Source organism: Bufo bufo, chromosome 2 (assembly GCF_905171765.1).
Source record: "Bufo bufo chromosome 2, aBufBuf1.1, whole genome shotgun sequence".
NCBI classification, from domain to species: domain Eukaryota; kingdom Metazoa; phylum Chordata; class Amphibia; order Anura; family Bufonidae; genus Bufo; species Bufo bufo.
The window spans coordinates 598607061-598623747 of NC_053390.1; the positions used below are offsets into that span (position 1 = coordinate 598607061).

At 41.4% G+C, this 16687-nt stretch overlaps 1 protein-coding gene across 1 annotated transcript in view; it reads left to right on the forward strand.

Annotated features, from left to right (window-relative positions):
* ZGRF1 (zinc finger GRF-type containing 1) overlaps positions 1-16687 on the forward strand; it is a 97368-nt gene that overhangs the window by 54005 nt on the left and 26676 nt on the right. Inside the window, exons 17-22 of the mRNA XM_040420493.1 lie at positions 973-1087; positions 1815-2059; positions 3640-3799; positions 7018-7095; positions 11065-11212; positions 11323-11450. Coding sequence (XP_040276427.1) covers positions 973-1087; positions 1815-2059; positions 3640-3799; positions 7018-7095; positions 11065-11212; positions 11323-11450 — 874 coding nt within the window. The remainder of the gene's footprint in view (positions 1-972; positions 1088-1814; positions 2060-3639; positions 3800-7017; positions 7096-11064; positions 11213-11322; positions 11451-16687) is intronic.

The following is a 16687-nucleotide window of genomic DNA, read 5'->3' on the forward strand; positions in this document are numbered from 1 at the left end:
AAAAATGAACTTTTAAGATTCTGTAAATGCGCCCTCTCAAGTGCCCAGGGCGGCGTCTCAATCGTCCGAGCCCCAGGCAGCACCTCCTCAACGGCTCATAACCCCGCCCTCCGTGTGCCTCTGCCCGCCCGTTTACTCTCCTCCTCTCTCCTTTTCCACTGCGGCTGCGCGGTCAAATTCGTAGCGCAGTGGAAAAGGAGAGAGGAGGAGAGTAAACGGGCGGGCAGAGGCACACGGAGGGCGGGGTTATGAGCCGTTGAGGAGGTGCTGCCTGGGGCTCGGACGATTGAGACGCCGCCCTGGGCACTTGAGAGGGCGCATTTACAGAATCTTAAAAGTTCATTTTTGGCTGAAAGAAAACTCCATTAGATACAACAAAGGTACCGTTTTTAAGTTCTGGGTGGCACATATAACGCTATTTGATCAGACTAATATGCTCAAATGTGGTGACAGACTCCCTTTAATGACATTCTGGTCAGTGACGGTCCAACCTCTGTTACTCATGCCCTTCTGGAAAACGGAATCGCTGAGGTCCCTTTGGCTTTTCTCCTGCACAGTGGTGCTCCCAGCCATGCATGTGCCTGGAATTGCAGCACAGCTCCATTCAAGTGGATGGGGCTGTTTTACAGTTCCCTGCGCACCCGCAGGCCAAGAGCATGCCTGTGCAGGGAGAAATTATGAAGGAGCCATGGTGCTTCAGTGGCACTGCAGCCCATTCATTCTAAGGATCCTGGGGGTCTCAGTATCAGGACCCCCAAAATCACAAAGTGATGGCACATGCTAGGGAAATAATGTGAGAAAACTCTTTTAAGGCTATTTTGGTGCACATTTCCATATGCATGCTCCTCTCAAGTACTCCTTTCTGACATAAGAGCTGAATAATGGACCAAATATTTCATTTAAAAGCAGGAATTAAAGTAGCATTAAAAGGTCTTCTTTCATACATGGAGTAACCTACTGTTTCTTTTCCAGTGATTGTCCATGCATTACTGGTCTGTAACGCAAGTACAGAACTGACGTCTTTGAGAAATATACAGGAGCACTTTAACCCGATTTCTCTGCCTATAATGCCTCACCTTCTCACAATGTAAGTAAACCTATTATAATGAGGACACAGTGCTGCCCAAGTTATTAGCCCGCAGGTCCACTTGGTAAGAAGATACAGCCATGTTAGGACATTTTCACTTTACTACATATAAGGGTCCATTCACACATCCACAAAATGGGTCCGCATCCGTTCCGCAATTTTGCGGAACGGGTGCGAACCCATTAATTTTCAATTGGGCCGGAATGTGCTGTCCGCATCCGCATTTGCGGATCCGCACTTCCGCATCTGTGCTTCAGTTTCCGCAAAAAAATAGAACATGTCCTATTCTTGTCCGCAATTGCGGACAAGATTAGGCATTTTCTATTATAGTGCTGGCGATGTGCGGTCCGCAAATTGAGGAATGCACATTGCTGGTGTCCGTGTTTTGCGGATCCGCAAAACACTCATGGACGTGTGAATGGACCCTTAGTAGTAAATTTTCTGTAATTCTGTATACTTCTGGACTTCTTGGTCCATGTTGGGAAATGTTCACTTTACTACATATAAGTAGTACACTTTCTGTAATTCTGTATACTTCTAGTCTTCTTGGTCCATGTTGGGAAATTTTCACTTTACTACATATAAGTAGTACACTTTCTGTAATTCCGTATACTTCTAGACTTCTTGGTCTGGAGCAGAACTGCATTTACCAGATCTCATTTTAAATTGAATATGTGAAAAGAAACCACCAAGTTATTAGTTTCTTTGTCTCTTACCCTGGTTCCAGGTCTACCTTTGAGAAACCAATACAAATTCCTAGAGGGAGGTTCAGACCACCTGCAATCACTGCTAAAGCCTCCGGCAAATGTAATATTGCAGATCATACATTTGTGTTGAATTCAGCAAGGGAGATGATCTCGCAGTTTTGTTTGAATGAAGACCAAGCCACAGCTTTGCTGCAAATAGCACATATGATGTCTAGCTCGGAAGCTCTCCAGGGTCGTCAGTCTGCCCCCATCACAATCATTCATGGTAAAATACAAAAAAACATTAAAACTATTCAAGCTAGTCACTCTTTACTTTATGAGAGATACTCAAACCTTCCTTAAAGAGGACCTTTCGCTAGAATAAAACATCTAAACTAACTATACAGACGTGTAGAGCGGCGCCCAGGGATCCCCCTGCACTTACTGTTATACCTGGGCGCCGCTCCGTTCTCCCGTTATAGCCTCCGGTATCTTCATAGTTAGGCTCCACTCAGTGGAACCTGCCGCGGTCTCCTTCTCCCATGCTGTAGCGCTGGCCAATCGCAGCGCTCAGCTCATAGCCTGAGAGAAAAAAAAGCCTCTCAGGCTATGAGCTGTGCGCTGCGATTGGCCAGCGCTACAGCATGGGAGAATGAGATGCCTGGAGGTTCCCCTGGGTGGAGCCTAACTATGAAGATACCGGAGGCTATAACGGGAGAACGGAGTGGCGCCCAGGGATAATAGTAAGTGCAGGGGAGATCCCTGGGCGCAGCTCTCCATGTCTGTATAGTTAGTTTAGATTTTTTATTCTAGTGAAAGGTCCTCTTTAAGCTGGTGATATTCGTGCAACGGGAATGCATTGGCAGAGTTGGTCTCCATAGTCCATGTCCAAAAAACAATGTAATTTTACAGTCTGTCAAGATTTTTGTCAGCTGCCTGATTGACTTTTATCTAATGTGTATGCCAAAAGATTGCACCTATAGTCACACCTACCAGCCATAATATTATCATTGTGTAGGCCTCTTTGTTTCGCCAAAACACCTCTGACACGTGTACAAGACCTATGAATGTTATCAGCAGATCCTGTAATTCCTGTAATTCACAAGGTGGGGTCTGCATGCATTGCCAGCTTACCTGTTGTCCTTTCTTGGCCCACTTTTGGCAGGTGCTAACCACTGAATACCAGGAGCCCCACAAGAACTGCCATTTTGGGGATACTCTAAGCCAGTCATCTAGCCATCAAAATTAGGCTCCTGTCAAAGCCAGATCCTTATGCTTGTCCATTTTACCTGCATCCAACACATCAAATTCAAGAACTGGTCACTTGCTACCCAATATATCCCACCGCATGACTAATGCCATTACAATGAGATAATCAGTGTTATTCACCTTACTGGCTTTAATGTTATGGCTGATTGGTGTATGACAGGGATGCTCAACCTGCGGCTCTCCAGCTGTTGTAAAACTACAACTCCCACCATGCCATGTAGGCTGATAACTGTAGGATGTCCGAGCATGCTGGGAGTTATAGTTTTGCAACAGCTGGAGAGCCGCAGGTTGGGCATCCCTGGTGTATGATATTCTTTTAGCTCAATTCCAGCACCGAACAAGTGGTGTCAAAAACCAAAGCACAGATTTTACATCCAGCTCCTTCCTAAGTAAAAGTTTTAAAAATATGTTGAAGAACTGTCCTTTTAGGTACAATTTCTCACTGTCCTTTATATATAGTCTTGTATCATAAAGTGTTTTTTTTTTGTTTTGTTTTTAAGTTCTAATATTAAGGAAAAAAAATCCATCAAGTTACTTTGGAACAGTAAAAATCTGTATATATTTATCTAATGCAAAGTGTTAAACTTGATATTTCAGGAGTTTTTGGTGCTGGAAAAAGTTACCTGCTGGCAGTGGTTGTTTTATTCTTAGTTCAGCTTTTTGAAGTCCATAATCCTCCTGAAGAACGTGTTTTATTCCACTGGAAATTACTCATTTCGTCATCCACCAATGTAGCGGTTGACCGCGTTCTTCTGGGGTATGTAACTATTTGGATGAGTAAAATATCAGAGTCAATTGTTCAATGACGAAATGGAGAAACAGCTGGAGCAGGGGCACTTTCCAGGTCAGAAATCAGTGCCAATGGTGCAAGAGGTGGAAGGTGAAGAAGTGAGGCTGTGTTTGTACTTATAGGAGAACATAAATGTTGAGCTTGTCACGTGTGTATAGTAGGTTATTTCATATAATACGGCTTATCTCCAGGGCACACAAGGATGTTTTTCCCATTAAAATTTTAGATAATCAGAAATCCTGTTAAAATGGACAGAATTTGTGTACAACTATATAGTGTTTTTTGCCACACTTAGGCACACTCTCCCTTTGAGCTTACGCTCCCCGCTGTGTGTTTGCTCTTTTAATTGGGGAGGCTGGGGTTATTTTACAGCAGACAAAAGATTTTTGGGATTTACATTAAAAAGATGAATATGTTTTGGAAACAGTGTGGTTAAGTGGATGAGATAAACCAATTACCATTCTTGTATTCAATCCCGTAGAACTATATATTGAGCCTCTGATACCAAAACATGAAGATTATCCCTTTAACGCTGGAGGCTGTTTCAGATTGCTGAGGGCTAATAGATGACAGTATGGAAATGGTACAACTAAGCATTTGACACTCTAGAACAAGCCCTAATGGGAGAAGCATATGCTACCATGTTTTTTTTTGCAATAACCGTAATTTATAACCTTGTTCTTGTCATGGCTATTCTCCTTTGTGTGTATTTTGTACGTGTTCATGGCCTGCAGGCTTCACGCAGGATCCCACACATCTGTCTCCTCATTCAGGAACCTTCCTGAGGAGATTGTTTTAAGCAACCATAAATACTGGCTAATTTGGGTAAATTACAGCAATACACCATAACCCCCCACCATCACCACTGTATGAGATGGCTCCAGGCAGAAGTGTGCCTTCTATATCAACAAAAGCATTAACACAAGTAGTTGGGATGGTTTAACATGTCACCAATTCTAGACCATGATAATATAATGCTTGTCTTCAAATATGGGCAGAAATTATTAAGGTGTTGAAAATATAAAACGGAATGGGGAGGGCCTGTGTGGACTCAGGCTTTCTATGCTGAATATATCTTGTAAGAAAAAGTACAGTTGCAAGAAAAAGTATGTGAACCCTTTGGAATGATATGGATTTCTGCACAAATTGGTCATAAAATGTGACCTGATCTTCATCTAAGTCACAACAATAGACAATCACAGTCTAATATCACACAAAGAATGAAATGACAGGGATGCTCATCTTGCGGCCCTCCAGCTGTTGTAAAACTACAACTCCCACCATGCCCTGTAGGCTGATAACTGTAGGCTGTCCGAGCATGCTGGGAGTTATAGTTTTGCAACAGCTGGAGGGCCGCAGGTTGGGCATCCCTGGTGTATGATATTCTTTTAGCTCAATTCCAGCACCGAACAAGTGGTGTCAAAAACCAAAGCACAGATTTTGCATCCAGCTCCCTTCTAAGTAAAAGTTTTAAAAATATGTTGAAGAACTGTCCTTTTAGGTACAATTTCTCACTGTCCTTTATATATAGTCTTGTATCATAAAGTGTTTTTTTTGTTTTTGTTTTTTTTTAAGTTCTAATATTCAAGAAAAAAAATCCATCAAGTTACTTTGGAACAGTAAAAATCTGTATATATTTATCTAATGCAAAGTGTTAAACTTGATATTTCAGGAGTTTTTGGTACTGGAAAAAGTTACCTGCTGGCAGTGGTTGTTTTATTCTTAGTTCCGCTTTTTGAAGTCCATAATCCTCCTGAAGATCATGTTACCCAAATTAGCCAGGAATTAATTTTTCCATTGATGATAGCAATCCGTCCCGGCCCTGACGCAGCAAAGCAGCCCCAAACCATGATGCCCCCACCACCATGCTTCACAGTTGGGATGAGGTTTTGATGTTGGTGTGCTGTGCCTCTTTTTCTCCACACATAGTTTTGTGTGTTTCTTCCAAACAACTCAACTTTGGTTTCATCTGTCCACAGAATATTTTGCCAGTACTGCTGTGGAACATCCAGTGCTCTTGTGCAAACTGTAAACGTGCAGCAAGGTTTTTTTTGGACAGCAGTGGCTTCCTCTGTGGTATCCTCCCATGAAATCCATTCTTGTTTAGTGTTTTACGTATCGTAGATTCGCTAACAGGGATGTTAGCATATGCCAGAGACTTTTGTAAGTCCTTAGCTGACACTCTAGGATTCTTCTTCACCTAATTGAGCAGTCTGCGCTGTGCTCTTGCAGTCATCTTTACAGGACGGCCACTCCTAGGGAGAGTAGCAGCAGTGCTGAACTTTCTCCATTTATAGACAATTTGTCTTACCGTGGACTGATGAACAGCAAGGCTTTTGGAGATACTTTTATAACCCTTTCCAGCTTTATGCAAGTCAACAATTCTTAATCGTAGGTCTTCTGAGAGCTCTTTTTTGTGAGGCATCATTCACATCAGGCAATGCTTCTTGTAAAAACCCAGAACTGGTGTGTGTTTTTTATAGGGCAGGGCAGCTGTAACCAACACCTCCAATCTCATCTCATTGATTGGACTCCAGTTGGCTGACACCTCACTCCAATTAGCTCTTGGAGATGTCATTAGTCTAGGGGTTCACATACTTTTTCCACCTGCACTGTGAATGTTTACATGGTGTGTTCAATAAAAACATGGTAACATTTAATTCTTTGTGTGTTATTAGTTTAAGCAGACTGTGATTGTCTATTGTTGTGAGTTAGATGAAGATCAGATCACATTTTATGACCAATTTGTGCAGAAATCCATATAATTCCAAAGGGTTCACATACTTTTTCTTGCAACTGTACATGTAGTATTACAAGCAAGCAGATGAATGATTGACCATGTAATGGATGGCTTGAGTTCACCAGAGTTAGTCCCCATGTATGTCAGCAGCTCAATGCTTTAGCTCATGAAGGGAGCGAATGTGGGACCACCCTTTATGAGATGTGTATGTCCTGATAGGGCTTATAGACAGGGGTTGCCTTTTCGAAGCGTAGAACTTCTCCTGTGAGATGTCTTATAAGGAATGAATAAGCAGTATTTTAAAAGACAATTAGTTGTGGTTAAAAGTTAAAAGTTTATTTTGCTAACATATACTACAGCTTTCTATGAGTAGCTTGTGTTAAACTGAAATGAGTAAGTACAGTTCTTTTATATACCGTAAGTTGTTGTCTTTTGTTTGTTACAGATTGCTCGACCTCGGGTTTGACCAGTTTATTAGAGTTGGAAGCATAAGAAAAATTGCAAAGCCCATCCTACCCCACAGGTGAGCTTTGGCCTTCTGAGCTGTGCTACTGTATGTTCATTGTTGACCTTATACTATAGTTTGGAACATTTAAATTCCTAAAAGTTTCCCTTCAATATTTTCTGGCACAAGCAAAAACAAGAAGGGGGAATTTATCATCCCCCTACACCAGTTTTCTTGCTTTAAAAAGTCATAATCCGTGGGTTTGTGACTTTTTAAATGTCAGTGTGCCTAAATCTAGGTGCAAGTGTTTCTACGCTGCCCTCACCACTTTTCAAAAATGTGGCATGGTGGGGTGTGACCATTGGCTCTGGTACATTTATCATCATTAACTCAGTTTTCTGGCATAAATTATGACTGAAATGTACACCAATGAAATACTCAGTCGGCTCATGGTTTACGAGTGTATACTGTATACCCAAACAGCCTAAAAAGGATACAAATCAAAAAGTGGGACTGACTCTGCAAGCTGAATATCAGATGTAAGAAGTGCCATATTTTTCGCTTTATAAGGTGCATATTTTTCCCGCAAAAGTGGGGGAAAATGGCAGAGCGTATTATAAACCAAATACTAGTGAGCGCTTCAATTATGGAAATGCTCACTAGTATGCAGTGGGTGTGGGGAGTGAGGCTCTGCCGGTACTTAAAGGGGTTATCCGAGTTATTTTTTTGTTCTTTCTATGTTCCTAACTAAACAAATATAACAGCTTTCCAATTAACTCACTTCATCTCCAGTGGCTGGTTTCTCAGATTTCACTGAGGGTCACATGACCTGTGATGTCAGCTTCTCTCCCTGCTCTGATAAAGTTCGTTTACAAGCCTGTAAACGAAATCACTGTGCTGGCCACGCCCCTTCACTGCCGTCTACTCTCTGCTAGGATTCTTAAACCCTTCAGCTGCACAGCTCTGCAGGCAATGAGGAGACAATTCTGGGCACTGGAGCTGATATACTAGAGAGAGCATTGCACAAGAAAGTAGGGGGAAGATCCTGTGTGTATTAGCAGTGTCATTATACAGGTGGGACTTGTAGTTCTACACTTACAACATGCTGCTGAGTCTCCCAGCAGGCAGACATGTCACTCAGGGCAGCTCTTGTATCCACTCCCTTAGCAGTGTCATTATGCAGCTGGGACTTGTAGTCCTACACATACAACAAGCTGCAGAGTCTCCCAGCAGGCAGACATGTCACTCAGGGCAGCTCTTGTATTCACTCCCTTAGCAGTGTCATTATGCAGCTGGGACTTGTAGTCCTACACATACAACATGCTGCTGAGTCTCCCAGCAGGCAGACATGTCACTCAGGACAGCACTTGTATCCACTCCCTTAGCAGAGCAGGGGGAGGGGCAGAGATTGTTTTTATTGCATGTAAACAAAGGGCCAGAAAAGAACCAGGGAAATGAGGAAATATATTTTTTTTTTTTTGCATAAAACTTGCTTAGCTTAGTTATATATCAGATTTTCAGTGCTATATATTTTTTTTTTCATAACTCGGACAACCCCTTTAGCCTCCCTGGGGCTGCGCTGCACTGTCCTGACTGCATTCACAAATGAGTCTGTGGCCGTAGACCACTTTGTGTGCATCTAGCTATACCTGTGTAAGGAACCCACTATGGATCTAATAAAGGATGATGAATTTGTCCAAAGGCAGGTGCAGTGCTGTCTCTTCTATAATTGGATGAATTGGACCACCGCTTTTTCTGCGCTGAGCACCTCCAGACGTGTGGAACCATAGGTCTCAGGAGATCCAGTTCAGAGAGCGGTAGCGCCTGCTCCGAGTTAGTGAAATTTATAAATAACACTGATATCATGCAATAAAAAGTGATGGCTAACAGTAAAGAAGGTGGTAGAATTATTCATAGATATTCATACAATTAAAAATAGAAATATCACAAATAAAAGTGAATAAAAACTCATAAGAAAATACCAAAATATGTTCTCATTGTCCTCAATATAAATCTATAATCCTGGTCCAGCAGCAGCCGAAGTGGAGCCCCGGCCTATATGTTCACATATTAAAATAACTGATAAATTGTATGGAGATAGGGCTGTATGTGGAGCTATGGAGCGATTGACTACCAATATTGCAATATAACAGTTTGTACTAACTCCTAGATAGATTAGTGTCTCACTGTGATATAAAAGAATTCTCGTATCAACGTGTCAGCCAGATAGTATACATTGGTGTGTGCTGGTCAATAACTACTGTAAGTCTCTTGATCCACCACTCTGTCCTTGATGAGAGAATTAAATAGCAGTCACAATGATAATGGCATGCGTGGATTCACTTGAGTCCAGTATACACCTCCGCTCACAGCGCACGGCTGATTTCGCTCAGTCGGCACTGGCGTCAGGAAACAGAGGACGGTGTGGGAGAGGCAGAGGGGAGGTCTTGGAGAATCGTGATGGGCATGAGAGCAGGGAACTCGTGACTCCCCTCAGGCAGAATAACGCCCTGATGACTTCATGAGGTACCTGGTCATGATGTCAGAGACATTTTCAAAAGTTGTTCTTTTTTTTTTTTTTTTTACATGAATACAATACTTTTGAGCGTAGACGAAGACAGTGTAGGAATGATTGGAGGATGCACAATAAGAATATTAAATCAGCTCTATATGTCAATCCTGGTGACATGTTCCCTTTAATTGTCTATGGTTTGTCTTTTAGAGTTTTTTTTGCAATGCACGGGCACCGACCGTGGCCCAGCCGCATGGGGATCGCGGACCCATTCACTTGAATGGTTCCGCGATCTGTCCGTTCCACAAAAAGATAGAGCATGTGCTATCTTTTTGCGGTTCAGAGGCACGGAACGGAACCCCAGGAAGCACTCCGTAGTGTTCCGTTCCATGCTTCTGTTCCGCACCGTTCCACATCTCTGGATTTGTGGACCCATTGAAGTGAATGGGTCCGCATCCGTGATGCGGAATGCACACGAAATGATGCCCGTGTATTGCGGATCCGCAAATGCGGTCCACAATACGGCAACGGGCTGCAGACATTCATGTGAATGAGGCCTAACTTGTATATTGTCGTGTGCTCCATTTTCATGTGTACTTCTTTTTGTATTGGCTGTCCTAAGGATAAGTCATCAATATCTGTAGCCCAAACCACTCTTTTACCCTGCTGCAGGCGTTAGTATGGCACGCTTGGGAGACTTCACAAAGCCCCAAGCTGTCATAACAACCAAGTGAAACACCACAGTTTCACTGAAGGGTGTCTGATCAGGGGACAGAGAGAGCCCCTTCCCTCTGTCTAACTGCTCAGATGCCATGGTCGCTATTGACTACGGCATTTGAGGGCTTAAATGCCCGTGATCGGAGTTGCCTCCAATCACAGGCGCTGCCAGTAGGTGTCTGATCTGTAACTCAGCAGTCACTCTCTAGCTATGGCGCCTGCTCAAGCAATGTTTAAAGCCTTGATTTCTGCATGTACAGCGATGTGACAAAGGCAGTGCGCTAAATAGCATGAAGTACTGCTGACTTAGTATTATCAGTTTTATCACTTTTACATGGGCCAAGGATCAGGACAAATGTCAGTTATGATAATTAGTTCCTGATAATTGCCTTCTCTAAAGGTGCCACCGATTACTCAACAAACAAGCAAATGCTTGTTCAGTGGGTGATCCCATCTTTCATGCATCACCTAAAATCATTGTTTGTGTGCAACACATCTCCCTGTATACATATGGATGTGCTGCTGACAAATACTGAATCTGTATGGGGACAAACAATCACTGTAGTGATCGTTCATCCCTATAAGATGGGATGATTGCTGCATGTAAATGCAGCTGAAAGAGTTGGCAGTGATCGTGAACCAGCGGTTTGTGTCCTCTCATTGCCCTGATTATCGGCCCTTGTAAAAGGCCATTTAGCCCCCCTTCACCAGTAGCCTTCATAAAATCACTGTTGTGTATTTTGATGATATCTCTGTTTGAATGTCACTGTCAATATGCATTTTCCTCATTGACCACTGCAATTATGTGATATTTGAAGCTTGCATGCTGGATCTGAGAATGAAAGTGAACAACTTAAAGAACTTCAAGCCCTATTCAAGGAAGACTTAACCCCTGGAGAAAAGGCATATGTTCGAAAAAGTATTGAGCTACATAAACTGGGCACCAATAAGACATTGCTGGGACAGGTATGTATTGAGAATTTTAGGTATCCATTACAGATTGGATTTACTCTTGGCCTACTCATTTATATTACAGCATTTTTGACATTCTTTATCATTCTTTTGCATATTGCCAGGTTCGTGTGGTTGGTGCCACCTGTGCAGCTTGTCCCTTCCCTTGCTTGAGTAATATGACGTTCCCAGTTGTAATTCTTGATGAATGCAGTCAGATGACAGAACCAGCATCTTTACTTCCAATTGCCAGGTAGTGTAAACATGACCAAACTATTTGATATTTAAGACATTGTATCAGGTATTTTCTCAGAACATATAACTTATTATTGTCTTCGTGAACTCTGACGTAATAGTGAAAAAAGGTGAACAGAGACATTGTATGAAGAACATACTGTACACTATATGGACAAAAATATTGGGGCACACCTCTTAATTTATAAATTCAAGTATTTAATTAAGTCCCATTGCCACAGGTGTATAAAATCCAGTCCATGCAGACTGCCTTTACAAACATTTGGGAAAGAATGGGTCATTCTAAAGAGCTCACTGAATTCCAGCGTGATACTGGAACAGGATTTCACTGCTGCAACAGGTCAGTTTGTGAAATTTCTTCAACCTAGATATTCCACAATCACCTGTTAGTGGTATTATTGTAAAAGGGAAGCTTTTAGGAATCAGAGCAAATCAACCACGAAGTGACAGACCACGTAAAGTTAGAGAGCAGAGTCGCTGAGTGTTGAGGTGGATAGTGCATAAAAGTCGCCAGTGCTCTGCTAGCTAAATAACTGCAGAGTTCCAAACCTCCTCTGCCATTCAGTACAAAACTGTACGCCAGGAGCTTCATGGCATGGGTTTCCATGACCGAGCAACCACAATGCCAACTGTCGGATGGAGTGGTGTAAAGTATGCCGCCAGTGGACTCTTAAGCCATGGAAATGTATTATGAGCACCTTTGGGATAAACTACACTCCTCAACATTGAAATTGCAGCACCAAGAAAAACAAGCCATAAGGCTATGCAAATCAAGGCAATAGCAGGTTGATCTACAGATGATCACGTTTTCAAGCACCTAGCTCCAATCAGTGGCATGTGGGAGGGGCATAAAAGGCAGATTGTAATCAAAGTTTTAGCCATATGAAACTTAACCACTTCCCATCTGGGCCCTTTGCCCCCTTCCTGACCAGGCCAAATTTTGCAAAACTGACATATCTCACTTTATGTGGTAATAACTTTGGAACGCCTTTATTTATCCAAGTCATTCAGAGATTGTTTTCTCGTGACACATTGTACTTCATGATAGTCATAAATTTGAGTCAAAATATTTCACCTTTATTTATGAAAAAATCCCAAATTTACCCAAAAATTTGAAAAATTTGCAATTTTCTAAATTTCAATTTCTCTGCTTTTAAAACAGAAAGTGATACCTCATAAAATATTTATTATTTAACATTCCCCATATGTCTACTTTATGTTGGCATCATTTTGGAAATGTCATTTTATTTTTTTAGGACGTTAGAAGGCTTAGAAGTTTAGAAGGAATTCTTCAAATTTTTAAGAAAATTGCCAAAATCCACTTTATAAGGACCAGTTCAGGTCTGAGGTCACTTTGTGGGGCCTACATAGTGGATACCCCCATAAATGACCCTATTGTAGAAACTACACCCCTCAAGGTATTCAAAACAGATTTTACAAACTTTGTTAACCCTTTAGGCGTTCCACAAGAATTAAAGGAAAATGGAGATCAAATTTTTAAATTTCACTTTTTTGGCAGATTTTCCATTTTAATCAATTTTTTTCTTTAACACATCGATGGTTAACAGCCAAACAAAACTCAATATTTATTACCCAGATTCTGCGGTTTACAGAAACACCCCACATGTGGTCATAAACTGCTGTATGGGCACACGGCAGGGCGCAGAAGAAAAGGAACTCCACATGGTTTTTAGATGCCATGTCCCATTTGAAGCCCCCTGATGCACCCTTACAGTAGAAACTCCCAAGAAGTGACCCCATTTTGGAAACTAGGGGATAAGGTGCCAGTTTTATTAGTACTATTTTTGGGTACATATGATTTTTTGATCATTCATTATAACACTTTATGGGGCAAGGTGACAAAAAAATTGTTTGTTTTAGCACAGTTTCTATTTATTTATTTTTGCAGCGTTCACCTGAGGGGTTCAGTCAAGTGACATTTTTATAGAGCAGATTGTTACGGACGTGGCGATACCTAATATGTATACTTTTTCTCATTTATTAAAGTTTTACACAATAATAGCATTTTTGAAACAAAAAAATTATGTTTTAATGTGTCCATGTTCTGAGAGCTATAGTTTTTTTATTTTTTGAGAGATTTTCTTATGTAGGGGCTCATTTTTTGCGGGATGAGGTGACGGTTTTATTGGTACTATTTTGTGGGACATACACATTTTTGATCACTTGGTGTTGCACCTTTTGTGATGCAAGGTGACAAAAATTGCTTGTTTTGACACAGTTTTTTTTTTTTTTTTTTTACGGTGTTCACCCGAGGGGATAGGTCATCTGATATTTTTATAGAGCTGGTTTTTACGGACGCGGCAATACCTAATATGTATACTTTTTTTTATTTGTTTCACTTTAACACAATAATAGCATTTTTGAAACCAAAAAAATGATGTTTTAGTGTCTCCATGTTCTAAGAGCTATAGTTTTTTTTTATTTTTTAAGAGATTTTCTTATGTAGGGGCTCATTTTTTGCGGGATGAGGTGACGGTTTTATTGGTACTATTTTGTGGGACATACGCATTTTTGATCACTTGGTGTTGCACCTTTTGTGATGCAAGGTGACAAAAATTGCTTGTTTTGACACTGTTTTTTTTTTTTTTTTTTTACGGTGTTCACCCGAGGGGTTAGGTCATCTGATATTTTTATAGAGCTGGTTTTTACGGACGCGGCGATACCTAATATGTATACTTTTTTTTATTTGTTTCACTTTAACACAATAATAGCATTTTTGAAACCAAAAAAATGATGTTTTAGTGTCTCCATGTTCTAAGAGCTATAGTTTTTTTATTTTTTAAGAGATTTTCTTATGTAGGGGCTCATTTTTTGCGGGATGAGGTGACGGTTTTATTGGTACTATTTTGTGGGACATACGCGTTTTTGATCACTTGGTGTTGCACCTTTTGTGATGCAAGGTGACAAAAATTGCTTGTTTTGACAGTTTTTTTTTTTTTTTTTTACGGTGTTCACCCGAGGGGTTAGGTCATCTGATATTTTTATAGAGCTGGTTTTTACGGACGCGGCGATACCTAATATGTATACTTTTTTTTATTTGTTTCACTTTAACACAATAATAGCATTTTTGAAACCAAAAAAATGATGTTTTAGTGTCTCCATGTTCTAAGAGCTATAGTTTTTTTATTTTTTAAGAGATTTTCTTATGTAGGGGCTCATTTTTTGCGGGATGAGGTGACGGTTTTATTGGTACTATTTTGTGGGACATACGCGTTTTTGATCACTTGGTGTTGCACCTTTTGTGATGCAAGGTGACAAAAATTGCTTGTTTTGACAGTTTTTTTTTTTTTTTTTTACGGTGTTCACCCGAGGGGTTAGGTCATGTGATACTTTTATAGAGCTGGTTTTTACGGACGCGGCGATACCTAATATGTCTATTTTATTTATTTTTTTCTATTTTTAATTTTTTTTTTTTATTCCTTACTTGGGAACTTTTTTTTTTTACATGTGAAACTTTATTTTATTTTATTTTTTCAACCCTTTATTTTTTTTAATTTTTTTTACACTTTTCGTCCCCCATAAGGTCATACAAGACCTCTGGGGGACATTTACTTCACTTTTTCTTTTTTTTTTCACAGTTGATTTCTCCTGTAACTGGGGCTGACATAGTAGCCCCAGTTACAGAAGAAATGCACCCCTATAGAGGCTGTACAGCAGCAATCCTGCGCTGTACAGCCTCACAGCAGGGCTGATCGAGGTCTCTGAGAGACCTCACACAGCTCCTGCACACTCCGGTCACGGCGGTCACATGACCGCCGGGCCGGAACAGGAAGCGCACAGCGCTTCCTTCTCTGCAGACACAGCGCTCGGTGAGCGCTGTGTCTGCAGCGATCGTGAAGGCAGGGACACCTGGGCACTGTCCCTGCCTTGTCTTAGGGTTGCCCTGCTGTCACTGACAGCGGGCAACCCGATCAGCAGCTGCACGATTAGCGTGCAGCTGCTATTTCTGACAGGACGTTCTAAAACGTGCTGTCAGAAATAGACGTCCACCCATAGGACGTTTATATCCTATGGGCGGACGTGAGGCGGTTAAAAAATCAGATGAAGTCATGTTGGATGATTGTGAGATGCCTCTTCTGCCAGTTATTGCCACTTGTCACAACCTGAGAGGGACAGAATCCTTAGAGACCTTGGTTTATCAATCCAGCAAATCGCAACACACTTAGTCCAAGATGTCAGCACTGTTCAACGTTGCATGTCCTAGTGGTTTGGAGAACGACAATGAACTAAAATGACAGACAGAGGTGAACCTCTGCATGGGCGCATCGTCTGATTAGAAGAATGGCTCGTAGTAATCCATTCTGTGCTGCAAGTGAAAATGGATGTCACATCCCAAACCTAAAGCGGAAAACAGTGTCTACACAAACCATCAGAAGGCGTTTGCACAACATTGGGCTATGAGCCAGATATCCAGCTACAGGTGTTCCATTGACCTCAGGGCACCGCTCTCAATGGTTATCATGGTGCACAGCAACACAGCAATGGAAGCCAGAATGGAGGTCTATCCTATTTAGTGACGAGTCCAGCTTTTGTCTCAGATGCAGTAATAACCAAGGATTGGTCTGGAGACCACGTGTGCAATGCCATTAGAACTTCACAAGGGAACGTCACATGGTCCTACTCCCGGGATTATGGTGTGGGGTGGAATAATGTTCAGTAGCTGAACCCCTCTAGTCTTCAGTTCAGGTACACCAACAGCTCAGTAGTACATTGATTTGGTTGTGGAATCAGTGGTACGGCCATTTCCCCAAAGTGTCAGTGTCCAAGGAGTCATTTTTCAAGCAAAACCCTCAAGAAAAAAACTGAGAGGAAGGAGGGGGAAAGGACTAACAAAGAAAATTAACAGGAAAACGGCAAAGGGGCAAGGTATTTTTAATCTAAGTGAATATGCACTAAAAAAAGGACAAACTAGAATTACTAGAAAAAGGTTTGAATTTCGCCCCCACATCTAGATTCTGCCCCTTTGATGCCTTAAGAAGTATAAAAAGAATTCTACGGAACCTAGCCCTTAAGAAATATTTTATAAAGAAGGAAATAACAAAAAAAAGTAGGACAGCTGAGACTAAGAAAGAAAACCTAAGTAAAGAAACAAATATAATAAAAAAAGAGGTGTGCATTTTTACCCACACTGAACTTAAACCCAAATCCCATTTTAACCCCCTAGGAGAATATTCAAACGCTTTTAAAATTTTTCAAACCCTAGTACTACGGGAT